The 27063-nt window shown below is 50.5% G+C and overlaps 1 protein-coding gene across 3 annotated transcripts in view; it reads right to left on the minus strand.

The window, feature by feature from the left end:
- The window catches only part of LOC137306496 (pyruvate carboxylase, mitochondrial-like), a 1155436-nt gene that overhangs the window by 978070 nt on the left and 150303 nt on the right, over positions 1–27063 (minus strand). For all 3 annotated transcript variants that reach the window (XM_067975757.1, XM_067975758.1, XM_067975759.1), the window contains 2 exons: positions 11773–11908; positions 4286–4470 (listed from right to left, as the gene is read on the minus strand). In XM_067975757.1, coding sequence (XP_067831858.1) covers positions 4286–4470; positions 11773–11908 — 321 coding nt within the window. The remainder of the gene's footprint in view (positions 1–4285; positions 4471–11772; positions 11909–27063) is intronic.

The following is a 27063-nucleotide window of genomic DNA, read 5'->3' on the forward strand; positions in this document are numbered from 1 at the left end:
GGCGAGAGACTGGGGGAATCGGGAGGGGGCGAGAGACTGGGGGAATCGGGAGGGGGCGAGAGACTGGGGGATTCGGGAGGGGGAGAGACTGGGTGATTCGGGAGGGGGAGAGACTGGGGGAATCGGGAGTGGGAGAGACACTGGGGGAATCGGGAGGCGGGAGAGAGAGTGGGGGAATCGGGAGGCGGGAGAGAGACTGGGGGAATCGGGAGGCGGGAGAGAGACTGGGGGAATCGGGAGTGGGGGAGAGACTGGGGGATTCGGGAGGGGGAGAGACTGGGGGATTCGGGAGGGGGAGAGACTGGGGGAATCGGGAGTGGGAGAGACTGGGGGAATCGGGAGGGGCCGGGGGAATCGGGAGTGGGGAAGAGACTGGGGGAATCGGGAAGGGGGAGAGACTGGGGGAATCGGGAGGGGCCGGGGGAATCGGGAGTGGGGAAGAGACCGGGGGAATCGGGAAGGGGGAGAGACCGGGGGAATCGGGAAGGGGGAGAGACTGGGGGAATCGGGAAGGGGGAGAGAGACGGGGGGAATCGGGAAGGGGGAGAGACTGGGGGAATCGGGAAGGGGGAGAGACTGGGGGAATCGGGAGGGGGGAGAGACCGGGGGAATCGGAAGGGAGGAGAGACCGGGGGAATCGGGAAGGGGGAGAGAGAATGGGGAAATCGGGAGGGGGGAGAGACTGGGGGAATCGGGAGTGGGGAGAGACTGGGGGAATCGGGAGTGGGGAAGAGACCGGGGGAATTGGGAGGCGGGAGAGACCGGGGGAATCGGGAGTGGGGAGAGACCGGGGGAATCGGGAGTGGGGAGAGACCGGGGGAATCGGGAGTGGGGAGAGACCGGGGGAATCGGGAGTGGGGAGAGACTGGGGGAATCGGGAAGGGGGTGAGACTGGGGGAATCGGGAAGGGGGGAAGAGACTGGGGGAATCGGGGGTGGGGGAGACCCACGATCGGAGTGGGGGGGGGCGATGGGGGAGCACTCCTGCTCCTCCTGGCCCATAAGGAGTGCTGGAAAAGGCACCTACCTTGTGGAGACGGCAGCTCCCGCCTCCCTTCCACTGCCGAGTTACCCGACCCTTGGGAAACTCCTGCAGCAACGGTCAATTTGAAATCAGGCTGCCAATTGCCCGATTTAAATATGTTAACGAAGCATCCCGTCTCTTCGTGGCGGGACACTCTGACGCCCCGGTATCTGCCTCCGAGCACTTTCATGGCGGATTTTAAAAAAATTTTTTTTTTATTCGTTCACGGGATGTGGGCGTCGCTGGCGAGGCCGGCATTTATTGCCCATCCCTAATTGCCCTTGAGAAGGTGGTGGTGAGCCGCCTTCTTGAACCGCTGCAGTCCGTGTGGTGACGGTTCTCCCACAGTGCTGTTAGGAAGGGAGTTCCAGGATTTTGACCCAGCGACAATGAAGGAACGGCGATATATTTCCAAGTCGGGATGGTGTGTGACTTGGAGGGGAACTTGCAGGTGGTGTTGTTCCCATGCACCTGCTGCCCTTGTCCTTCTAGGTGGTAGAGGTCGCGGGTTTGGGAGGTGCTGTCGAAGAAGCCTTGGCGAGTTGCTGCAGTGCATCCTGTGGATGGTACACACTGCAGCCACAGTGCGCCGGTGGTGAAGGGAGTGAATGTTTAGGGTGGTGGATGGGGTGCCAATCAAGCGGGCTGCTTTATCTTGGATGGTGTCGAGCTTCTTGAGTGTTGTTGGAGCTGCACTCATCCAGGCAAGTGGAGAGTATTCCATCACACTCCTGACTTGTGCCTTGTAGATGGTGGAAAGGTTTTGGGGAGTCAGGAGATGAGTCACTCGCCGCAGAATACCCAGCCTCTGACCTGCTCTCGTAGCCACAGTATTTATATGGCTGGTCCAGTTAAGTTTCTGGTCAATGGTGACCCCCAGGATGTTGATGGTGGGGGATTCGGCGATGGTAATGCCGTTGAATGTCAAGGGGAGGTGGTTAGACTCTCTCTTGTTGGAGATGGTCATTGCCTGGCACTTATCTGGCGCGAATGTTACTTGCCACTTATGAGCCCAAGCCTGGATGTTGTCCAGGTCTTGCTGCATGCAGGCTCGGACTGCTTCATTATCTGAGGGGTTGCGAATGGAACTGAACACTGTGCAGTCATCAGCGAACATCCCCATTTCTGACCTTATGATGGAGGGAAGGTCATTGATGAAGCAGCTGAAGATGGTTGGGCCTAGGACACTGCCCTGAGGAACTCCTGCAGCAATGCCCTGGGGCTGAGATGATTGGCCTCCAACAACCACTACCATCTTCCTTTGTGCTAGGTATGACTCCAGCCACTGGAGAGTTTTCCCCCTGATTCCCATTGACTTCAATTTTACTAGGGCTCCTTGGTGCCACACTCGGTCAAATGCTGCCTTGATGTCAAGGGCAGTCACTCTCACCTCACCTCTGGAATTCAGCTCTTTTGTCCATGTTTGGACCAAGGCTGTAATGAGGTCTGGAGCCGAGTGGTCCTGGCGGAACCCAAACTGAGCATCGGTGAGCAGGTTATTGGTGAGTAAGTGCCGCTTGATAGCACTGTCGACGACACCTTCCATCACTTTGCTGATGATTGAGAGTAGACTGATGGGGCGGTAATTGGCCGGATTGGATTTGTCCTGCTTTTTGTGGACAGGACATACCTGGGCAATTTTCCACATTGTCGGGTGGATGCCAGTGTTGTAGCTGTACTGGAACAGCTTGGCTAGAGGCGCAGCTAGTTCTGGAGCACAAGTCTTCAGCACTACAGCTGGGATGTTGTCGGGGCCCATAGCCTTTGCTGTATCCAGTGCACTCAGCCGTTTCTTGATATCATGTGGAGTGAATCGAATTGGCCGAAGACTGGCTTCCGTGATGGTGGGGATATCGGGAGGAGGCTGAGATGGATTATCCACTCGGCACTTCTGGCTGAAGATGGTTGCAAACGCTTCAGCCTTGTCTTTTGCACTCACGTGCTGGACTCCGCCATCATTGAGAATGGGGATGTTTGCAGAGCCTCCTCCTCCCGTTAGTTGTTTAATTGTCCACCACCATTCACGACTGGATGTGGCAGGACTGCAGAGCTTTGATCTGATCCGTTGGTTGTGGAATCGCTTAGCTCTGTCTATAGCATGTTGCTTCCGCTGTTTAGCATGCATGTAGTCCTGAGTTGTAGCTTCACCAGGTTGGCACCTCATTTTTCGGTACGCCTGGTGCTGCTCCTGGCATGCTCTTCTACACTCCTCATTGAACCAGGGTTGATCCCCTGGCTTGTTGGTAATGGTAGAGTGAGGAATATGCCGGGCCATGAGGTTACAGATTGTGCTGGAATACAATTCTGCTGCTGCTGATGGCCCACAGCGCCTCATGGATGCCCAGTTTTGAGCTGCTAGATCTGTTCTGAATCTATCCCATTTAGCACGGTGGTAGTGCCACACAACACGTTGGATGGTGTCCTCAGTGCGAAGACGGGATTTCATCTCCACGAGGACTGTGCGGTGGTCACTCCTACCAATACTGTCATGGACAGATGCATTTGCGACAGGTAGATTGGTGAGGACGAGGTCAAGTAAGTTTTTCCCTCGTGTTGGTTCGCTCACCACCTGCCGCAGGCCCAGTCTAGCAGCTATGTCCTTCAGGACTCGGCCAGCTCGGTCAGTAGTGGTGCTACCGAGCCACTCTTGGTGATGGACATTGAAGTCCCCCACCCAGAGTACATTTTGTGTCGCGCTCCCCGTATTTCACTTTTTAAGCCTCCCCCTCGCCCCCATCCCACCCGTCGTGGGGGCGTTAATGTGGGCAACCAATGAAAATTATGTCAGCTTCTAATTTCTCCCCCCAAACTTCTTGCGGGTCTATTCTCCGCAGACACGCGAATGTTGCGAGCAAACTCCCTCAAACAACCAACGTCCTTTCGGAATTAGTCAGGAGTTTCCAAATGAAAGGGGGCTAACTTCGATGCCCGTAAACTCTGTCACGCTCCCAAAATCATCGGAATCGGCCTCTGAGAAAACGTATCGCAAACAGTGGACATTTCGCAAATTACTGAACAAAACCCACAGTGCAGATAGTCACACACGAGTCAAAGGAAAATTGAAGCTCATTTCCTTCCCGTACCGACAAATTAAACGACCAGCTAAGGCCACAGCTGAACCTGAATATCGCAGCAAGTCTGAAATGCGAACCAGTTTGCATTTCAGAAAAACCTGACCAATATCAATGAGGGAGTTACGATTTCAATGCAAAAAAATCTCTTGCATCGCTGCAGGTCATTAACGGGTGAATGAAATGCTTGCCTTGGCCACTTTGATGATGTCAGGAATGTGTAAGTAGGCTTGGACTGGAGCCAGCCCTTTGCCAATCAGGTAGGCTTCGTCGGCTTTCTGCCTGTGCATCTGTCCAATGTCCTGCTCGGAGTACACGGCCACAGTCCGGATCCCGAGTTCGGTGCACGCTCGAAACACTCTGATTGCAATCTCACCTAAATCACAGAGACAAAGCAACAAGTTGTTAGACAGGAACAGGAGGAGGCCATTCAGCCCCTCGAGCCTGTTCCGCCATTCAATTAGAGCATGGCTCATCTGTATCCTAACTCCATCTACCCGCCTTGGTTCCGTAACCCTTAATCCCCTCACCCAACAAAAATCTACCGATCTCAGTTTTGACATTTTCAATTGACCCCCAGCCTCGACTTTTTGGGGGAGAGAGTTCCAGATTCCCACTCCCCTTTGTGTGAAGAAGTGGTTCCTGACATCACCCCTGACTCTAATTTTAAGGTTGTGCCCCCTTGTTCTGGACTCCCCCCACCAGAGGAAATAGTTTCTCTCTATCGACCCTATCAAATCCTTTAATCATCTTAAACCCCCTCGATTAGATCACCCCTTAATCTTCTACACTCGAGGGAATACAAGCCTCGTCTCTGCAACCTGTCCTCGTAATTTAACCCTTTTAGCCCCGGTATCATTCTGGTCAATCTGCGCTGCACCCCCTCCTGCGAGGCCCAGAACTGAACGCAGTATCTCCAGATGGGGTCTGACCAGAGCTTTATTCAATCTCTGTAATTGGCAGCGCAACAGGCCAGCGACGGAACAAACCGAGGGAGATGGGCTGGACATTTAAATATTGGAGATATCCAGACAGGATGGAGGCCAATCCTTAGCGCCTAAAGTGGTGGCGAGGAACCTGGGGACAGACCCCAGGTGATGCACGTCGGTAAAGAAGCAAAATAAAATGATGACCAAAAATAATAGTTGCAAATTTCACTGAGTCAGAAGGTACAGCTTGTCGACCCCATCAATTGGTAGTCTAAGGGTTCGCATATCGATTCTCTGCACAACATTGCACTTTGGCCGTGCAATCAGGGAAATAAAAGCTGAACAAAACTACAGCTCAGTAAGTGATCATGAGACACTTGAGGGTCGTAGCAGAAAATCCCAGGTTCCCGATATAACTGCACTGCCAGCTCATAACTGGATACCTTTACGATGCTGCTCGCCACCAACAAACTCTCTGAGCCCTCCGTCATGCAATGCCGATGTTTATTCAACGACTGGACTGTTCTGAACAACGCGAGAGGGTGCAAAGGAGATTTACTAGAATGGTACCAGGGGTGAAAGACTTCAGTTGCGCGGAGAGGCCAGAGAAGCTGGGATTGTTCTCCTTAGAGCAGAGAAGGTTAAGGGGAGATTTAATCGAGGTGTTCAAAATCATGAGGGGTTTTGATAGAGTAGATAGGGAGAAACTCTTTCCAGTGGCAGGAGGGTCGGTAACCAGAGGACACAGATTTAAGATAATTGGCAAAAGAACCAGAGGGAATATGAGGAGAAATATTATTTTACGCAGCGAGTTGTTACGATCTGGAACGCGCTGCCTGAAAGGGCGGTGGAAGCAGATTCAATAATAACTTTCAAAAGGGAATTGGAGAAATAATTGAAGGGGAAAAATTTGCAGGGCGACGGGGGTAAGAGCAGGGGGGAGCGGGACCAATTGGACAGCTCTTTCAAAGAGCCGGCACAGGCACGATGGGCCGAATGGCCTCCATCTCTGCTGTATCATTCTATGATTCTAAACACAGCACAGCCATTCCTTACGGGAGCCTGGGGCGAACTTGAATGGTTACAGTATCGTGTTTGGGAGAGAGGAGTATTTGATGCACCAGCGACTGTGAATAAACCTCTGCATTTTGCACATTATTTAAAGGCTTTGCCAACACGCTGGTGCCAACACGCTGGCCCACAAATAGAGTATTTTGTTTCTTTTTGGTGCAAGTGATGTATTGAATGGTCAATGCCCAGAAGGGTTGGAGTACGCTCTGTGCTAGTTTAAAATTCCAACTCATTCCTTGCCCCTTTGTATATACTCATAGAAAGGATGGCATAGAAGGAGGCCATTCGGCTTTTCAACTGGAGTCACCCATTTTAATCCCATTTCCCCGTCCTTTCTCCGTCTCCTTTTATATTCTACCTCTGCAAGGTCTTGTTCGGTTCCCTTTTAAATGATGGCCTCAGTGGCCATTCGTGGTGCTACAGTCCAATCTCTTCTAACTTGTCCTTCGTTCTCTCGGCGTTGGTCATCAGTGCACGCCCCGTTATTGATTCACCAGTCAGTCGAAACATTCTTTCACTGTTTACCCTTTAAAACCTTTCACAATTTTGAAAACCTTTATTAGGTCCCCGTAGCCCCAGTTTATCGACCTTTTCTTCCAAACTATAACCTCCCAGTCTCCTTATCGCCCAGGAATGTAAACGCTCTTGTTTGCTTGTTTTTGTCTGTCTTATTTGCTCCCCGCGTGACTGTCTAGGGAGCGAGGGATTGGTCACTTGTGTTACCATAAAACACAGAGAGTGCAGCTCTAAAAGGTACGACAGACGATTTGCTATCTGTATCCTAACTCGCACAAGTCCCGTTCACCCATCACCCCCTGTGCTCGCTGACCGACATTGGCTCCCGGTCCAGCAACGCCTCGATGTTAAAACTCTCATCCTCGTTTTCAAATCCCTCCACGGCCCTCGCCCCCCCCCCCTCCCTATCTCTGTAACCTCCTCCAGCCCCTACAACCCTCCGAGATCTCTGCGCTCCCCCAATTCCGGCCTCTTGCGCATCCCCGATTTCCATCGCTCCACCATTGGCGGCCGTGCCTTCAGCTGCCTGGGCCCTAAGCTCTGGAATTCCCTCCCTAAACCTCTCCGCCTCTCTCTCCTCCTTTTAAGACGCTCCTTAAAACCTACCTCTTCGACCAAGCTTTTGGTCACCTGTCCTAATATCTCCTTACGTGGCTCGGTGTCAAATTTTGTTTGATAATCGCTCCTGTGAAGCGCCTTGGGACGTTTTACTACGTTAAAGGCGCTATATAAATGCAAGTAGTTGTTGGTGTTGCCACTCTTAACACGTTTGCTGTTCTGTGTAATATAACGAACTCCTGTAGTCAGGCTAGAGACTTTGTCCCAAAATGATGGTGACAACATAGAAACACTGAAACATAGAAAATAGGAGCAAGAGTAGGCCATTCGGGCCTGCTCCGCCATTCAATATGATCATGGCTGATGGTCGAACTCAGTACCCTGTTCCAGCTTTATCTCCGTAGCCCTTATGAATTATAAAGCACCTTATCTTGGGAAGAAAGACCCGGAGCAGGGAGAGAAGTCCTGGGGCGTTCGACACCAAGGCAGCCTGCAATGTCCCGCCACTGTGTTAATACGCGTGCTCAGTACATTGTTTCTCCAGTGCACTTCGAGCCGAGCTGTACTCCTGCAGCGTGCGGAGGGCGCGGGATAAAAAAGAAATAGCCGTCAGCAGTAGCTCCTCTTCTGCCGAGCCACGAATGCCGAGCCTTTTCGCTATTCTGAATGACCTTGAGCAGCTGATCGAGAATCCCGATCGATCAGGTGAGCCAGCTAATCTCCTAAACACATCGCCCATCTCCGATCCTAGTTTTTACATTCCGTCTGCTACCTTGCGGACCTCGCTGCTCCCCTTCCGTCAATCTGGCTCGGCAGCTTTGATCAGCCACGCCTGCTCCTCCGACATCTCTTGGAGGAATTCTGCCCATCACACGTATAGCTCGGCTCGAAGTACACTGGAGAAGCAATGCACTGAGCACGCGTATTAACACAGTGGCGGGACGTTGCGGGCTGCCTTGGTGTCGAACGCCCCAGGACTTCTCTCCCTGCTCCGGGTCTTTCTTCCCAAGATAAGGTGCTTTATAATTCATGAGGGATGTGGGGAAAAAGCGGGAACAGGGTACTGAGTTCGACGATCAGCCATGATCATATTGAATGGCGGAGCAGGCCCGAAGGGCCGAATGGCCTACTCTTGCTCCTGTTTTCTATGTTTCAATGTTTCTATGTTGTCATCCATCTGAAGCATCCCAAGCTAGCTTCGCCTACCTCAGTAAAGTCCACTATTAACCCTGGTAAGTGTAATTTCATTCAAAAGGATTAACTTCTATAAGAACATAAGAATAGGAGCAGGAGTAGGCCAATCGGCCCCTCAAGCCTGCTCCGCCATTCAATAAGACCATGGTTGATCTGAAAGCTATCTTCCTACCCTAGCTGTAGCTCTGGCCCCTTGTCAAAGACTCCCCAAACAACCTACTTTGCGCTTCTCTCCTCTCCTTAGGGTACGGTTGCTTGCTGACTTTTCTTTCCTGCTCCAATGCTGCTCTTCACAATCTTGGCAAAGAATCTTCTCTGCACTTTGTTCCATCACCTTGTAACATTGCCTCCGCTGGGTGAGTTATACAGGCCCAGCCAGGTTTCGTGAAATTGCTGATGGTTCCCAGTTTCGACCAGCGATACAATGACATCGTTTTTAAGAAAGAAAACATTGTACATTGAAGACTTCAACACAGGCAGTGCCCGGCCCGGTTAAAACTGTCACCACCGCCCCCCCTCCAGCAACAGATGGCAACCTCAAACATCGGAGTGAACTGCCACCTGAGTGCAACCACATCACCATGATCGACACCCAGGTCAGTGAAATCCTGCACTCTCCAGACTCCAATAATACCCAGTACTGATGGCATCCTTTCTACTACCCTCAAAATCTGTTCCTCCCAATGCACACCTGATTTACGCCATCTCTGGAGTCTCCCGTAGTCTCAGTCCACCTACACGTGGACACAGGTTTAAAGTAACTGGCAAAAGAACCAGAGGGGAGATGAGGAGAAATTTTTTTTACGCGGCGAGTTGTGATGATCTGGAATGCGCTGCCTGAGAGGGCGGTGGAAGCAGATTCAAATAATAACTTTCAAAAGGGAATACTCGAAGGAGAAAAATTGCAGGGCTGTGGGGAAAGAGCAGGGGGGGAGTGGGACTAATTGGAAGCTCTTTCAAAGAGCCGACACAGGCACGATGGGCCGAATGGCCTCCTGCTCGGCCGTATGATTCTATTGAGTTCATTCTATTTCTGAAGCTGAACTTTTGTAGATACCATCCTGGCGAATAATGGTTGGACTCCTTGCAAGGCTGGCACAGTCTTCCCAAGGTGGAAATGGGATGTCCAAAACTGAACATAATACTCCAAATGAAATCTGACCAGTGTCCCATATAACCAGAGGATTACTTCCTTGTCTTTATATTTCATATACTTTCCACCAGTAAACTTGCTTTTAATGATTTATGTACTGGATCCTGCAGTTCTTTTGATCATCTACACCCACTAGTGCTTCCCCAATTAGGACATATTCCACCCGTACCATTTCTTCATCCAAAGTGTACAGAATCGCACTTTGCCACATTCACCTGCCTCTGCCGTCATTCTGCACACTCACGTAATCTACGTCCATGCTCAACCTTCCGTTCTCCTCACAACTGACTACATCTTCTGGCTTCGCAAAGTTGGGTATTACTCCCTCTACTCCCAAGTCTGGGTCATTTATACGTCGAATGAGAAGCTGAGGCCTCAGCGCTGATCCAGGGGGGACAACTGATTGTCATTGTCTGCCATTCGTCCCAACCCTTTACCTCCCACCACCCAACTGATTTCCTACTCACGCCATGAGTTTGCCTCCTGTTCAATGTGCCTTAGGCTATCAATCTCTTGGCTGGAACATCATCAAGTGAGTTCTGAAAGTCCACGGGTATGATATCCTTTGATCCTTCTCTACCCATCACCTCAGTGACTCGACCAGGTGAGTTAGATACAATTTGTCTTTCCTAAGGCCATATTGACTCTCCTTAATTAAATTAATACTTTTCCAAGTCCTCATTTACTCTGTCCATGAAAATGAGCCATAACTCACTGGCCTGTAGCTAGTTGGTTTGACCCTTGCTCTCTTTCTGAATAATGGTGTAATGATTGCTGCCTTCCAATTCTCTTATATTATCCCCTGAATCAAGCAAGTTAGGAGAACAGGAACAGGAGAAGGCCATTCAGCCCCTCGAGCCTATTCCATCATTCAATTAAATATTGGCTGATCTGTATCTTAACTCCATCTACCCGCCTTGGTTCCATAACCCTTAATACCCTTTGCCTAACAAAAATCGATCAAGCTCAGTTTTGACATTTTCAATTGACCCCCAGCCTCAACAGCTTTTTTGGGGGGGGGGGGGGGAAAGAGTTCCAGATTCCCACTCCCCTTTGTGTGAAGAAGTGCTTCCTGACATCACCCCTGAACGGCCTAGCTCTAATTTTAAGGTTATGCCCCCTTGTTCTGGACTCCCCCCACCAGAGGAAATCATAGCATCATAGTAGGTACAGCACTGGAGGAGGCCATTCAGCCCATTGTGCCTGTGCCGGCTCTTTGAAAGAGCTATCCAATTAGTCCCACTCTCCTGCTCCTTCCTCATAGCCCCGTAAATGTTTTCCCTTCAAGTGTTTATCCAATTCCCTTTTGAAAGTTATTATTGAATCTGCTTCCACCGCACTTTCAGGCAGCGCGTTCCAGATCATCACAACTCGCCGCGTAAAAAAATGCTTCCTCATGTCACCTCTTTTGCCGATCACTTTAAATCTGTGTCATCTGGTTACCGACCCTTCTGCCACTAGAAACAGTTTCTCAAAACCCCTCATGATTTTGAACACCTCGATTAAATCTCCCCTTAACCTTCTCTGCTCTGAGGAGAACAATCCCAGCTTCTCCAGTCTCTCCACGTAACTGAAGTCCCTCATCCCTGGGACCATTCTAGTAAATCTCCTCTGCACCCTCTCCAAGGCCTCGACATCCTTCCTAAAGTGCGGGGGCCCAGAATTGGACACAATACTCCAGCTGAGGCCTAACCAGTGATTTATAAAGGTTTAGCATAACTTTCTTGCTTTTGTACTCTACGCCTCTATTAATAAAGCCCAGGATCCTGTATGCTTTTTTAACTGCCTTTTCAACTTGTCCTGCCACCTTCAAGGACTTGTGCATGTGCACTCCCAGGTCTCTCTGTTCCTGCACCCCCTTTAAAATTGTCCCATTTAGTTTATATTGCCTCTCCTCATTCTTCCTACCAAAATGCATCAATTCACACTTCTCTGCGTTAAATTTCATCTGCCAGGTGTCTGCCCATTTCACCGGGCTGACTGTGTCCTCCTGAAGTCTGTTACCATCCTCCATATTGTTTACTACATTTCCGAGTTTCGTGTCATCTGCAAACTTTGAAATGATACCCTCTATACCCAAGTCCAGATCATTAATATATAATTGTTTCTTTGTATCTACCCTATCAACTCCTTTAACCATCTTAAACATCTCGATTAGGTTGTACCATCAGTGTCATTTTGTGTGAAACAATAGTCTGCAGGATGCATGCCTCTTCAGACAAACCCCCTTTTTAGTCGTTGTAAGGCGGTTTCTTACCTCTGTTGGCCACCATCACTTTCTTGATGGGCTTGTAGTCTACGCGTTGAGTGCTTTGAAAGGCAGCATTGAGTACAGCAATCCGTTTCACTCCCAGGAGGCTGAAGCCCCCTTTAACAAATCGCAGCTGGAGCATCTGTAAACCAAACACACACAATGTACCAAAACATTAAATATTCCATCTGACACGATGTTACACTCAGGATACGGGGTAGGACATTTAGGACTGAGAGGAGGAGAAATTTCTTCACTCAGAAGGTGGTGAACCTGTGGAATTCTCTACCACAGAAGGCTGTGGAGGCCAAGTCACTGAATATATTTAAGAAGGAGCTGGATAGATTGCTAGACACAAAAGGCATCAAGAGGTATGGGGAGAGAGCGGGAATATGGTATTGAGATAGAGGATCAGCCATGATCATATTGAATGGCGGAGCAGGCTCGAAGGGCCGAATGGCCTACTCCTGCACCAATTTTCTATGTTTCTAGTCTGACATTTCGTCTCAGTTATCATTTACGCAAATAGTTACCATTGCCCCTAAGATCAACGTCACCCAATCCCAACAAGAGCGGTTTTGATAGAGTAAATGAAGAGAAACTGTTTCCAGTGGCAGGAGGGTCGGTGACCAGAGGACACAGATTTAAGATAATTGGCAAAAGAACCAGAGGGGGAGATGAGGAGATTTTTTTTTTACGCAGCGAGTTGTGATGATCTGGAATGCGCTGCCTGAAAGGGCGGTGGAAGCAGATTCAATAATAACTTTCAAAAGGGAATCGGATAAATACTTAAAGTGGAAAAATTTGCAGGGCTGTGAGGAAAGAACAGGGGGGGAGTGGGACTAATTGGAGAGCTCTTTCAAAGAGCCGGCACAGGCACGATGGGCTGAATGGCCTCCTTTTGTGCTGTAAGATTCTGCGATTGTTCGAATTCAGTCTACTCAATGTGGTTTTTTTTAACAAGTACGGTGGAACACAAGTCTGATTTCCTGTGTTGCCAAGTTCCTGAAATGCAGAGAAAGGGCAAGTCGTCCCCTGGCCACTGTTGTCGACCGTCTGGGACCCACTCTGGAAAGAATATCAGGAATATCAGAAAAATTGGAACTTTTTGTAAGCGACAGACACAAAGGAAGCTTCTTCTTTTGAGCCGAAACACTTCTTTTCATTTTGACAACTTTTAACCCGAGTCTGTCGAAGATGCCACCTGCTGCTCCCAGTTCTGGAGAGGACCTCCAGCTTTTCCCTCACCGTCCTGGACAGACAGGACATAAGGAAGAGCTGGTCTTTGAGAGGCGATCTCTCTCTCTCACCCCATCGGAACTTTTTTGTCTTTATTTTGCTGCTACTATGGTCAAGGCATCTCTGAACGTCCCTCTCCTGTTACTTCTACACCATCCAACATGCTGCTCCCATATCCTACATCTTCGCTCACCACGGTGTGTGTAGTCCAGCTCAGTCTTTGAGGAACTGAAACACTCTAGAACTGCCTGCTCTCAAACTGTTACTTCCTCTTTCATTCTTTTAAATCCCAAGTTAATCTCCGACTCACTATTTCCCGATCTCCTGGTCTACCCGTTTACTGATGGGTAGTGTGTCCTGTGCTACAAGCCTTAGGCCCCTCGCGTTATTTGTAACTAGCCCTTGAAAACTGCTCTTGAAAAGCAGCTGGAACATTCACGACAGGTGCTAATGGTTCGAAAAAGTAACGGAGAACTTGCATTTCTACAGTGCTTTTCACAACCTCAGGACGTCCCCAAGCGTTTTTTTTTAATATGTTCATGGGATGTGGGCGTCGCTGGCGAGGCCGGCATTTATTGCCCATCCCTAATTGCCCTCGAGAGGGTGGTGGTCAATGAAGTACTTTTTGAAGTTTGGTCACCGTTGCAATGTCGGAAATGCAGCAGCCAATTTGCGCACAGCAAGATCCCACAAACAGCAATGTGATAATGACCAGATCATCTGTTTTTTTTTTAAAGTGATGTTGGCTGCCCAATGATAAGGTTTCCAAAACTCCCCGACAGTTTTACGCATCCAAATCCATCTCTAACTTTACATAAGCTGCAAATCGAAGATAGTTTATAAACTCATCTTCCCACCATCGGCCCCTCAAAATCCAATGCTCAAATTACTCAGGACAAGCCAACACTTAACGCTACATTTACAATGCGAGAAGCAGTTCTGTGAGTCGGCTCCTGATGCTGCAACGACCTGTACATTTATGTTGTTACTGCACTAGATCCAAATTAAGTAATTGCACCTTGTCCTTGAATATGGTACGGTGTGTGGTGTTTGGCATATAGCGTATGGATATCTCACAAACGGACTTTTTGCATTGGCCGCACTACTTTCTGCACGAAATCACTGCGTTGACCTGGTCACATCAGCTCACCTAAGCTCTCCCCCACAGGGTTTACATTGTCGCGAGAGACATCGGCCAACACCACCTCTCTGGGTCTGCCTGATTTGTTTTGACACAACTTAGGGGCTGGCCTCTGTGGCACGGTACATGAGGGTTAACCCACTAACAGCACACTGCATATGGGAATAGCTAAAGTGTGGTGATAAGAACATGAGAAATAGGAGCAGGAGGAGGCCATTCGGCCCCTCGAGCCTGCACCGCCATTCAATCAGATCATGGCTGATCTTCAACCTCAACTCCACTTTCCCGCCTGATCCCCATAGCCCTTGATTCCCTTAGAGTCCAAAAATCTATCCATCTCAGTCTTGAATATACTCAACGACTGAGCATCCACAGCCCTCTGGGGTAGAGAATTCCAAAGATTCACAACCCTCTGAGTGAAGAAATTCCTCCTCATCTCAGTACTAAATGTCCGACCCCTTATCCTGAGTCTATGTCCCCTACTTCCAGAATCATAGAATCGAACAGCACAGAAGGTAGTGCTGAAGACTTGTGCTCCAGAACTAGCCGCGCCTCGAGCCAAACTGTTCCAGTACAGCGACAACACTGGCATCTACCCGACAATGTGGAAAATTGCCCAGGTACGTCCTGTCCACAAAAAGCAGGACAAATCCAATCTGGCCAATTACCGCCCCATCAGTCTACTCTCAATCATCAGCAAAGTGATGGAAGGTGTCATCGACAGTGCTATCAAGCAGCACTTACTCACCAATAACCTGCTCACCGATGCTCAGTTTGGGTTCCGCCAGGACCACTCGGCTCCAGACCTCATTACAGCGTTGGTCCAAACATGGACAAAAGAGCTGAATTCCAGAGGTGAGGTGAGAGTGACTGCCCTTGACATCAAGGCAGCATTTGACCGAGTGTGGCACCAAGGAGCCCGAGTAAAATTGAAGTCAATGGGAATCAGGGGGAAAACTCTCCAGTGGCTGGAGTCATACCTAGCACAAAGGAAGATGGTAGTGGTTGTTGGAGGCCAATCATCTCAGCCCCAGGACATTGCTGCAGGAGTTCCTCAGGGCAGTGTCCTAGGCCCAACCATCTTCAGCTGCTTCATCAATGACCTTCCCTCCATCATAAGGTCAGAAATGGGGATGTTCGCTGATGACTGCACAGTGTTCAGTTCCATTCGCAACCCCTCAAGTAATGAAGCAGTCCGAGCCCGCATGCAGCAAGACCTGGACAACATCCAGGCTTGGGCTCATTAGTGGCGAGTAACATTCGCGCCAGATAAGTGCCAGGCAATGACCATCTCCAACAAGAGAGAGTCTAACCACCTCCCCCTGACATTCAACGGCATTACCATCACCGAATCCCCCACCATCAACATCCTGGGGGTCACCATTGACCAGAAACTTAACTGGACCAGCCATATAAATACTGTGGCTACGAGAGCAGGTCAGAGGCTGGGTATTCTGCGGCGAGTGACTCACCTCCTGACTCCCCAAAGCCTTTCCACCATCTACAAGGCACAAGTCAGGAGTGTGATGGAATACTCTCCACTTGCTTGGATGAGTGCAGCTCCAACAACACTCAAGAAGCTCGACACCATCCAAGATAAAGCAGCCCGCTTGATTGGCACCCCATCCACCACACTAAACATTCACTCCCTTCACCACCGGCGCACTGTGGCTGCAGTGTGTACCATCCACAGGATGCACTGCAGCAACTCGCCAAGGCTTCTTCGACAGCACGTCCCAAACCCGCGACCTCTACCACCTAGAAGGACAAGAGCAGCAGGCACATGGGAACAACACCACCTGCACGTTCCCCTCCAAGTCACACACCATCCCGACTTGGAAATATATCGGCCGTTCCTTCATCGTCGCTGGGTCAAAATCCTGGAACTCCCTTCCTAACAGCACTGTGGGAGAACCGTCACCACATGGACTGCAGCGGTTCAAGAAGGCGGCTCACCACCACCTTCTCAAGGGCAATTAGGGATGGGCGATAAATGCTGGCCTCACCAGCGACGCCCACATCCCGTGAACGAATCAAAAAAAAGGAGGCCATTCAGCCCATCGTGCCTGTGCCGGCTCTTTGAAAGAGCTGTCCAGTTAGTCCCACTCCCCCCTGCTCTTTCCCCGTAGCCCTGCAAATGTTTCCCCTTCAAGTATTTCTCCAATTCCCCTTTTGAAAGTTATTATTGAATCTGCTTCCACCGCCCTTTCAGGCAGCGCATTCCAGATCATCACAACTCGCTGCATAAAAAAAATTCTTCTCATCTCCCCCCTCTGGTTCTTTTGCCAATTATCTTAAATCTGTCTCCTCTGCCACTGGAAACAGTTTCTCCTTATTTACTCTATTAAATTCTGATTCTTCAATGGAGCCTGTGTCCCAAAGAGCAGAGACCCATCAACGCAACATGGCAAAAGATGGGTCCCCGTGGCTAATCATCAGATACAGGCCTCCATACCTGAAATTCCTGAATATATTCCGCCAATCTCGTTAAATCCTGCCAATTCTTCAGGACTCAAAATGCAAAGTTTTGGTCGTGATCACCAGGTTTTGAAAAAAATCTTTCCACAAGGTTCCCCGCACTGTGGACCTCAAACACAGACTGAACGACAGGGGAACGCCCTGGGGCGTTGGAGATGCTGTCCCAAACACTTATCAGCCTGGGTGGGATCATTAGCATTTTTATTTTATTACTGTTCTCCTACATTGTGTCACAACGCCGCGACTGTTGCAACTTCAGGTTTTATCTTTCAATGGCTTAATCATAGTTTCCATCCGCAAGACTTCTTGCCCCCTGCAGCCCAGAAACTGTACCTGTTCCTTTATCTGGAAGGCCGGGCTAGCCGAGGGTGGTATTTGCACCCACCCTGTGCAGACCGGCTGCGGACATGATCTCTGCGTTATGCACACCGGCGTCTGGGTGTGACTGGCCAGTGTACGCAAGGTGTACTGCCCGTCGTACTCATTCGTAAAGGCCGGGAATGACCAGCCACGCCGAGTGTGCGGACAGAGAAGCAGCAGGAGGCCATTCAGCCCCTCAAGCCTGTTCCGCCATTCAATTAGATCACGGCTGATCCGTATCTTAACTCCATCTACCCGCCTTGGTTCCGTAACCCTTAATCCCCTCACCCAACAAAAATCGATGAATCTCAGTTTTGAAATTTTCAATTGCCCCCCAGCCTCGACAGCTTTTTGGGGGAGAGAGTTCCAGATTCCCACTCCCCTTTGTGTGAAGAAGTGCTTCCTGACATCACCCCTGAACGGCCTGGCTCTAATTTTAAGGTTATTCCCCCTTGTTCTGGACTCCCCCCACCAGAGGAAATAGTTTCTCTCCTATCGACCCTATCAAATCCTTTAATCATCTTAAACACCTCAATTAGATCACCCCTTAATCTTCTATACTCGAGGGAATACAAGCCTAGTTAGTCTATGTAGCCTGTGCTCATAAATTAGCCCCGGTGTTATTCTGGTGAATCTGCTCTGCACCCCCTCCAAGGCCGATATATCCTTCCTGAGGGGACGGTGCCCAGAACTGGACGCAGTGTCTCTAGACGGGGTCTGACCAGAGCTCTGCACAGCTTTAACATAACTTCCACCCCTTTGTATTCCAAGCCCCCTTGAACATAGCAACATAAGAAATAGGAGCAGGAGTAGGCTCTGGGACCCCTCGAGCCTGCTCCGCCATTCAATAAGATCATGGCTGATCTTCGGCCTCAACTCCACTTTCCTGCCCTACCTCTGGGGTAGAGAATTCCAAAGATTCACAACCCTCCGACTGAAGGTATTCCAGCCCTCGAGATAAAGACCAACGTTCCATTAGCCTTTGTAATTATTTTTTTGTACCTGTCCACTGGCTTTTAGTCATTTCTGTACTTGGACCCCCTAAATCTCTCTGCTCATCCACAGTTCCTGGCTTCTCGCCGTTCAGAAAATACTCTGATCTTGGGTCCAAAGTGGATGTGTGGGAGAGTGGTGAGCCTGGGCCATTTTCCTGGTTCCTGGTCTTCATGATAGAGGGGTGGAGGGTGAGCGAGGGCTGATCCAGGTCGTTGAAAATCCAGGGCAATGGGTGGGACAGAAAACTGCATGTCGTGTCAGCACATGAATCTGGTGTTAATGTCGCAGCTCGAGATCGCTCCGGGAATCGTGCTCCCACTAGAACATTTACTTGGGCCCGACCAGTAGCAGTAGGGATTCCTGACTCAGTACAGGCCTTCCATGCTGCCCGTCTTAACTAATCCAGGAGGCAGAGTTTACCTTTGTCGCCAACTGCAGTGAGACCCGTGCGTCTCAGGCCAGCGGCACGAGAGCAGTGTAAAAGCAGCGATAGAGACACGAACAAGGGGCACTAACCCAAGGTGGCAGCTTGGCTCAGTGGTAGAAATCTTGCCTCTGAGTCAAAAGGTTGTGAGTTCAAGTCCAACTCCAGAGACTTGAGCCCACAATCTGGGCTGACAATCGCAGTGCAGTGCAGTACTGAGGGAGCGCTGCACTGTCGGAGGGGCAGTACTGAGGGAGCGCTGCACTGTCGGAAGGGCAGTACTGAGGGAGCGCTGCACTGTCGGAGGGGCAGTACTGAGGGAGCGCTGCACTGTCGGAGGGTCAGGACTGAGGGAGCGCTGCACTGTCGGAAGGGCAGTACTGAGGGAGAGCTGCACTGTCGGAGGGTCAGTACTGAGGGAGCGCTGCACTGTCGGAGGGTCAGGACTGAGGGAGCACTGCACTGTCGGAAGGGCAGTACTGAGGGAGCGCTGCACTGTCGGAGGGTCAGTACTGAGGGAGCGCTGCACTGTCGGAGGGGCAGCACTGAGGGAGCGTTGCACTGTCGGAGGGGCAGTACTGAGGGAGCGCTGCACTGTCGGAGGGTCAGGACTGAGGGAGCACTGCACTGTCGGAAGGGCAGTACTGAGGGAGCGCTGCACTGTCGGAGGGTCAGTACTGAGGGAGCGCTGCACTGTCGGAGGGGCAGTACTGAGGGAGCGCTGCACTGTCGGAGGGTCAGTACTGAGGGAGCGCTGCACTGTCGGAGGGGCAGTACTGAGGGAGCGCTGCACTGTCGGAGGGGCAGTACTGAGGGAGCGCTGCACTGTCGGAGGGTCAGTACTGAGGGAGCGCTGCACTGTCGGAGGGTCAGTACTAAGGGAGCGCTGCACTGTCGGAAGGGCAGTACTGAGGGAGCGCTGCACTGTCGGAGGGTCAGTACTGAGGGAGCGCTGCACTGTCGGAGGGTCAGTACTGAGGGAGCGCTGCACTGTCGGAGGGTCAGTACTGAGGGAGCGCTGCACTGTCGGAGGGTCAGTACTGAGGGAGCGCTGCACTGTCGGAGGGTCAGTACTGAGGGAGCGCCGCACTGTCGGAGGGGCAGTACTGAGGGAGCACCGCGCTGTCGGAGGGGCAGTACTGAGGGAGCGCCGCGCTGTCGGAGGGGCAGTACTGAGGGAGCGCCGCACTGTCGGAGGCGCAGTACTAAGGGAGCGCTGCACTGTCGGAAGGGCAGTACTGAGGGAGCGCTGCACCTTCGGAAGGGCAGTACTGTGGGAGCACTGCACTGTCGGAGGGGCAGTACTGAGGAAGAGCTGCACTGTCAGAGGGCCCATACTGAGGGAGTGCTGCACTGTTGGAAGGGCAGTACTGAGGGAGCGCTGCACTGTTGGAAGGGCAGTACTGAGGGAGCGCTGCACTGTTGGAAGGGCAGTACTGAGGGAGCGCTGCACTGTCGGAGGGGCAGTACTGAGGGAGCGCCGCACTGTCGGAGGGGCAGTACTGAGGGAGCGCCGCACTGTCGGAGGGGCAGTACTGAGGGAGCGCCGCACTGTCGGAGGGGCAGCGCTGAGGGACCGCTGCACTATAATGAGGCGTTAAACCGAGGCCCGTCTGCCCTCTTGGGTGGACGTAAAAAAATCCCATGGCACTATTTCGAAGAGGAGCCTCTTCAGAAGAGCAATAATTTCCATACAGAGTAGAGGTTTGCAGACTAAAGCAACTTACAGCTTTGTTCCCTCACACTACAGTGCACGTAAACATAGGCACTGTAATGCCCCAATTATCCTTCGTAAGCAACAGCTTCAGACTGAGACAAGAGCGTCTGGTTTCTGGCATGGCCAATTCGGTCAACTTCATCTTGCAAAACATCTCGCATCAGAAAGAAGGTAAGCGTCTTTAGAGATAACACTTGGTCCTTGCGATCTCCTGGACTGGTTTCGATCGCCTGAGGGGAATTTTCCGGAGCACTGTTTCTCTGGGGGTTTTTTTGCCTCTCCCAGGAAATTACATGGCTGTGTGAGGGGCAGGGGGGGGGAAGGGAGTGAGAGAGAGGTGAGGGGAGGGAAGAAGAGTTTAGTCAGGATGCTTTGGCCATCATGGTGTGGGGCAGGCTCGATGGACCAGCTGGTCCCTTTCCTGCCCGTACCATTGGTACGTTTTACATTTTTGTGGCTCTGAGATTCTGCCATCAGGTTAAAGCAGCTATTTCTTTTGAGCAATGTAACCACTTGCATTGTTTGCATGTTTAACTCTCAGAATCCGAACCACATCGGCTCCCTCAAGCGGAGAGGGAAACGGAGCTTTTCATTCCTGAAAGGCACAGATATCAGAAGGACACTCTGGAGAGGGAGGCATGGCATTGGGCTCTGCGATTCTTTCCAAAGGAGTGCCCCAACGAATAGGGTACTCCCAGTGGACATTTCCTGCAGGAACATTACAGTTGGCGGTGTCCCGAGCTGAAGTCCTACAGTACCCTTATCCATACTTGTGGACTCTTACTAATCTGTACCTCCATTCTCTGGGCTGAAGTGGGTAATAGGTTTGTTCAAAAACACTCCAAAAAGGAGCAAGAACATAAGAAATAGGAGCAGGAGTAGGCCATACGGCCCCTCGAGCCAGTTCTGCGATTCAATCAGATCATGGCTGATCTTCAACCTCAACTCCACTTTCCCGCCCGATCCCCATATCCCTTGATTCCCTTAAACAGTCCAAAAATCTACTGATCTCAGTTTTTTTTTTATTCGTTCACGGGATGTGGGCGTCGCTGGCAAGGCCGGCATTTATTGCCCATCCCTAATTGCCCTCGAGAAGGTGGTGGTGAGCCGCCTTCTTGAACCGCTGCAGTCCATGTGGTGACGGTTCTCCCACAGTGCTGTTAGGAAGGGAGTTCCAGGATTTTGACCCAGCGACAATGAAGGAACGGCGATATATTTCCAAGTCGGGATGGTGTGTGACTTGGAGGGGAACGTGCAGGTGGTATTGTTCCCATGCGCCTGCTGCCCTTGTCCTTCTAGGTGGTAGAGGTCGCGGGTTTGGGAGGTGCTGTCGAAGAAGCCTTGGCGAGTTGCTGCAGTGCATCCTGTGGATGGTACACACTGCAGCCACAGTGCGCCGGTGGTGAAGGGAGTGAATGTTTAGGGTGGTGGATGGGGTGCCAATCAAGCGGGCTGCTTTATCTTGGATGGTGTCGAGCTTCTTGAGTGTTGTTGGAGCTGCACTCATCCAGGCAAGTGGAGAGTATTCCATCACACTCCTGACTTGTGCCTTGTAGATGGTGGAAAGGCTTTGGGGAGTCAGGAGGTGAGTCACTCGCCGCAGAATACCCAGCCTCTGACCTGCTCTCGTAGCCACAGTATTTATATGGCTGGTCCAGTTAAGTTTCTGGTCAATGGTGACCCCCAGGATGTTGATGGTGGGGGATTCGGCGATGGTAATGCCGTTGAATGTCAAGGGGAGGTGGTTGGACTCTCTCTTGTTGGAGATGGTCATTGCCTGGCACTTATCTGGCGCGAATGTTACTTGCCACTTGTGAGCCCAAGCCTGGATGTTGTCCAGGTCTTGCTGCATGCAGGCTCGGACTGCTTCATTATCTGAGGGGTTGCGAATGGAACTGAACACTGTGCAGTCATCAGCGAACATCCCCATTTCTGACCTTATGATGGAGGGAAGGTCATTGATGAAGCAGCTGAAGATGGTTGGGCCTAGGACACTGCCCTGAGGAACTCCTGCAGCAATGCCCTGGGGCTGAGATGATTGGCCTCCAACAACCACTACCATCTTCCTTTGTGCGAGGTATGACTCCAGCCACTGGAGAGTTTTCCCCCTGATTCCCATTGACTTCAATTTTACTCGGGCTCCTTGGTGCCACACTCGGTCAAATGCTGCCTTGATGTCAAGGGCAGTCACTCTCACCTCACCTCTGGAATTCAGCTCTTTTGTCCATGTTTGGACCAAGGCTGTAATGAGGTCTGGAGCCGAGTGGTCCTGGCGGAACCCAAACTGAGCATCGGTGAGCAGGTTATTGGTGAGTAAGTGCCGCTTGATAGCACTGTCGACGACACCTTCCATCACTTTGCTGATGATTGAGAGTAGACTGATGGGGCGGTAATTGGCCGGATTGGATTTGTCCTGCTTTTTGTGGACAGGACATACCTGGGCAATTTTCCACATTGTCGGGTGGATGCCAGTGTTGTAGCTGTACTGGAATAGCTTGGCTAGAGGCGCAGCTAGTTCTGGAGCACAAGTCTTCAGCACTACAGCTGGGATGTTGTCGGGGCCCATAGCCTTTGCTGTATCCAGTGCACTCAGCCGTTTCTTGATATCACGTGGAGTGAATCGAATTGGCCGAAGACTGGCTTCCGTGATGGTGGGGATATCGGGAGGAGGCTTAGATGGATTATCCACTTGGCACTTCTGGCTGAAGATGGTTGCAAACGCTTCAGCCTTGTCTTTTGCACTCACGTGCTGGACTCCGCCATCATTGAGAATGGGGATGTTTGCAGAGCCTCCTCCTCCCGTTAGTTGTTTAATTGTCCACCACCATTCACGACTGGATGTGGCAGGACTGCAGAGCTTTGATCTGATCCGTTGGTTGTGGAATCGCTTAGCTCTGTCTATAGCATGTTGCTTCCGCTGTTTAGCATGCATGTAATCCTGAGTTGTAGCTTCACCAGGTTGGCACCTCATTTTTAGGTACGCCTGGTGCTGCTCCTGGCATGCTCTTCTACACTCCTCATTGAACCAGGGTTGATCCCCTGACTTGTTGGTAATGGTAGAGTGAGGAATATGCCGGGCCATGAGGTTACAGATTGTGCTGGAATACAATTCTGCTGCTGCTGATGGCCCACAGCGCCTCATGGATGCCCAGTTTTGAGCTGCTAGATCTGTTCTGAATCTATCCCATTTAGCACGGTGGTAGTGCCACACAACACGTTGGATGGTGTCCTCAGTGCGAAGACGGGATTTCGTCTCCACGAGGACTGTGCGGTGGTCACTCCTACCAATACTGTCATGGACAGATGCATTTGCGACAGGTAGATTGGTGAGGACGAGGTCAAGTAAGTTTTTCCCTCGTGTTGGTTCGCTCACCACCTGCCGCAGGCCCAGTCTGGCAGCTATGTCCTTCAGGACTCGGCCAGCTCGGTCAGTAGTGGTGCTACCGAGCCACTCTTGGTGATGGACATTGAAGTCCCCCACCCAGAGTACATTTTGTGCCCTTGCTGCCCTCAGTGCTTCCTCCAAGTGGTGTTCAACATGGAGGAGGACTGATTCATCAGCTGAGGGAGGACGGTAGGTGGTAATCAGCAGGAGGTTTCCTTGCCCATGTTTGACCTGATGCCATGAGATTTCATGGGGTCCAGAGTCAATGTTGAGGACTCCCAGGGCCACTCCCTCCTGACTGTATATCACTGTACCGCCACCTCTGGTGGGTCTGTCCTGCCGGTGGGACAGGACATACCCAGGGATGGTGATGGAAGAGTCTGGGACGTTGGCTGAAAGATATGATTCTGTGAGTATGGCTATGTCAGGCTGTTGCTTGACTAGTCTGTGGGACAGCTCTCCCAATTTTGGCACAAGTCCCCAGATGTTAGTAAGGAGGACCTTGCAGGGTCGACTGGGCTTGGTGTTTTGCCGTTGTCGTGTCCGGTGCCTAGTGGTCCGATGCCGGGTGGTCCGTCCAGTTTTATTCTTATTATGACTTTTCGTAGCGAGATTTTACAACTGAGTGGCTTGTTAGGCCATTTCAGAGGGCAATTAAGAATCAACCACATTGCTGTGGGTCTGGAGTCACATATAGGCCAGACCGGGTAAGGGCGGCAGGCTTCCTTCCCTAAAGGACATTAGTGAACCAGATGGGTTTTTATGACAATCCGGTAGTTTCATGGCCATCATTACTGATACTAGTATTTTAATTCCAGATTTTTATTTAATTAATTGAATTTTTTAATTAATTAATTAATTGAATTTAAATTCGCCAGCTGCCGTGGCAGGATTTGAACTCATGACTCTGGATTTTAGTCCAGGACTCTGGATTACTAGTCCAGTAACATAACCACTATGCTACCGTACCCGATATTCAACGACTGAGCATCCACAGCCCTCTGGGGTACAAAATTCCAAAGATTCACGACCCTCTGAGTGAAGAAATTTCTCCTCATCTCAGTCCTAAATGGTCGACCCCTTATCCTGAGACTACGTCCCTTAGTTCTAGACTCTCCAGCCAGGGAAATCTTATATGTTTCAATGAGATCACCTCTCATTCTTCTAAACTCCAGAGAGTATAGGCCCATTCTACTCAATCTCTCCTCATAGGACAACCCTCTCATCCCAGGAATCAATCTAGTGAACCTTTGTTGCACCGCCTCTAAGGCAAGTATATCCTTCCTTAGGTAAGGAGACCAAAACTGTACACAGTACTCCAGGTATGGTCTCACCAAAGCCCTGTACAATTGCAGCAAGACTTCCTTACTCTTGTACTCCAACCCCCTTGCAATAAAGGCCAATATACCATTTACTTTTCTAATTGCTTGCTGTACCTGCATGTTAACTTTCTGTGTTTCGTGTACCAGGTCACCAAATCTCTCTGAACACCAATAGTTTCTCACCATTGAAAATGGTGGAAGGGGAAGAGAAGCAATAATTTTCTCATTGTAAAACTGAAAAACAATGTTGGATAGATTGATGTAATTCACTAACCAGCTACTTTTGAGAGTCAGGGTTCCGTCTGTTTTCAACCAGATTATCATACTATGGTCTACCTTTTTTGCCTGCAACGTGGCATCACAGCTGACACATCCACTGCACAGCAGAGAGACGGAATTCCACTCATCATATAAAAGTATTGGTCAGAGCGAGCTCACTTTAATCTGTCAGTTATGTCAGCTGTGACTCTCGCCTCTGAGTCAGAAGGTCGTGGGTTCGAGCCCCACTCCAGAGACTCGAGCCCACAATCCAGGCCGACACTCCCAGTGCCAGTACTGAGGGAGTGCTGCACTGTCGGAGGTGCCGCCTTTCGGATGAGACATTAAACCGAGGCCCCGGCTGCCCCTCTCGGGTGAACGCAAAAGCTCCCACGGCCACTATTGGAAGAAGAGCAGGGGGAGTTCCCCCCCCCCAGTGTCCTGGGCCAATATTTAACCTTCAACCAACGAGATTAGAAAACATTTCTACACACAAAGGGTGGTAGAAGTTTGGAACTCTCTTCCGGCAAACGGCAATTGATACTGGCTCAATTGCTAAATTTAAATCTGAGATGGATAGCCTTTTGGCAACCAAAGGTATTAAGGGATATGGGCCAAAGGCAGGTATATGGAGTTAGATCACAGATCAGCCATGGTCTTATCAAATGGCGGAGCAGGCACGAGGGGCTGAATGGCCTACTCCTGTTCCTATGTTCCGAACATCTCTAAAACAGATTATCTGGTCATTATCACATCGCTGTTTGTGGGATCTTGCTGTGCGCAAATTGGCTGCCGCATTTCCTACGTTACAACAGTGACTGCACTTCAAAAAGTACTTCATTGACTGTAAAGCGTTTTGGGACGTCCTGAGGTCGTGAAAGGCGCTATATAAATGAAAGTCTTTGTTCCATCCACTGCTTTGTTTGTCTCTGGAACTTTTTTTATTTACTGTGCAACATTTACACTAATCAAGTTTCTGTAAACTATCAAGTCCGTCGCCAGCCAGACAGAGGCATGAATGTGCGGCGGAAACATCCTTTCTAAGTGCTGGCCAACTTTCTTTATCGAGTTCCACGAGCCGGGACGGTCCGTGGGCTCAGGCACTTTATAGCAGAATGACTTTCACTTGCCGATTTCAGCAGTCTCTCGTTGTATCCACACTTCCTGGGAAGGAGTCGTACAACACCAGGTTATAGTCCAACAGCTTTATCTGAAATCGCAAGCTTTCGGAGCTTTGCTCCTTCGTGACTTCACCTGACGAAGGAGCAAAGCTCCGAAAGCTTGTGATTTCAAATAAAGCTGTCGGACTATAACCTGGTGTTGTGCGACTCCTTACATTTGACCACCCCAGTCCATCACCGGCATCTCCACACCATGACTTCCTTGGAAAGGCAGCGGAGGGAGGGAGGGAGGGAGCCGAGAGTTTAGATGAACTTTTGCTTTCTACACAAGGCTAGTTCTGTCACGTCACCGATCCCTAAGCAGGACGGTGACACCATACCGCGCCATGGTAACACCGCTCTGCGTGCCCCACTCAACAAGTTCCAAATCTTGGCCGCTGCATCACAGTGCAACAGAAAGCCTATTATCGCTCTCTCCATCGTTTGAATCAATCTGCTGGCTTTGTGGTAAGTTTGAAGTGTGTGTGTGCCTTTATTGCGCAGATAAAATATTTACATCAGCTTTAAGTGGATCTATTTTGCGTCTGCAAACAAAAGGAGATGCACTCTTCGGCAGTGCCAACTGTGAACAGTACACTCAATCCATTCCCCATCCTCCAAAGTGCTGAACTCACCGGCACAATTGGCAACAGAGCAGTTCAATTGAGGCCATCGTGACATGGAGGAAAGGGCGGGAGGGAGATAGACAGCCCACTGTAAACACACCTCATGCAACAACAATTATATAATCATACAGTGCAAAGGAGGCCATTCAGCCCATCATGCTCTTTGAAAGCGCTATCCAATTAGTCCCAAT

This window comes from Heptranchias perlo, chromosome 43 (assembly GCF_035084215.1).
Source record: "Heptranchias perlo isolate sHepPer1 chromosome 43, sHepPer1.hap1, whole genome shotgun sequence".
In the NCBI taxonomy this organism is placed as follows: Eukaryota; Metazoa; Chordata; class Chondrichthyes; order Hexanchiformes; family Hexanchidae; genus Heptranchias; species Heptranchias perlo.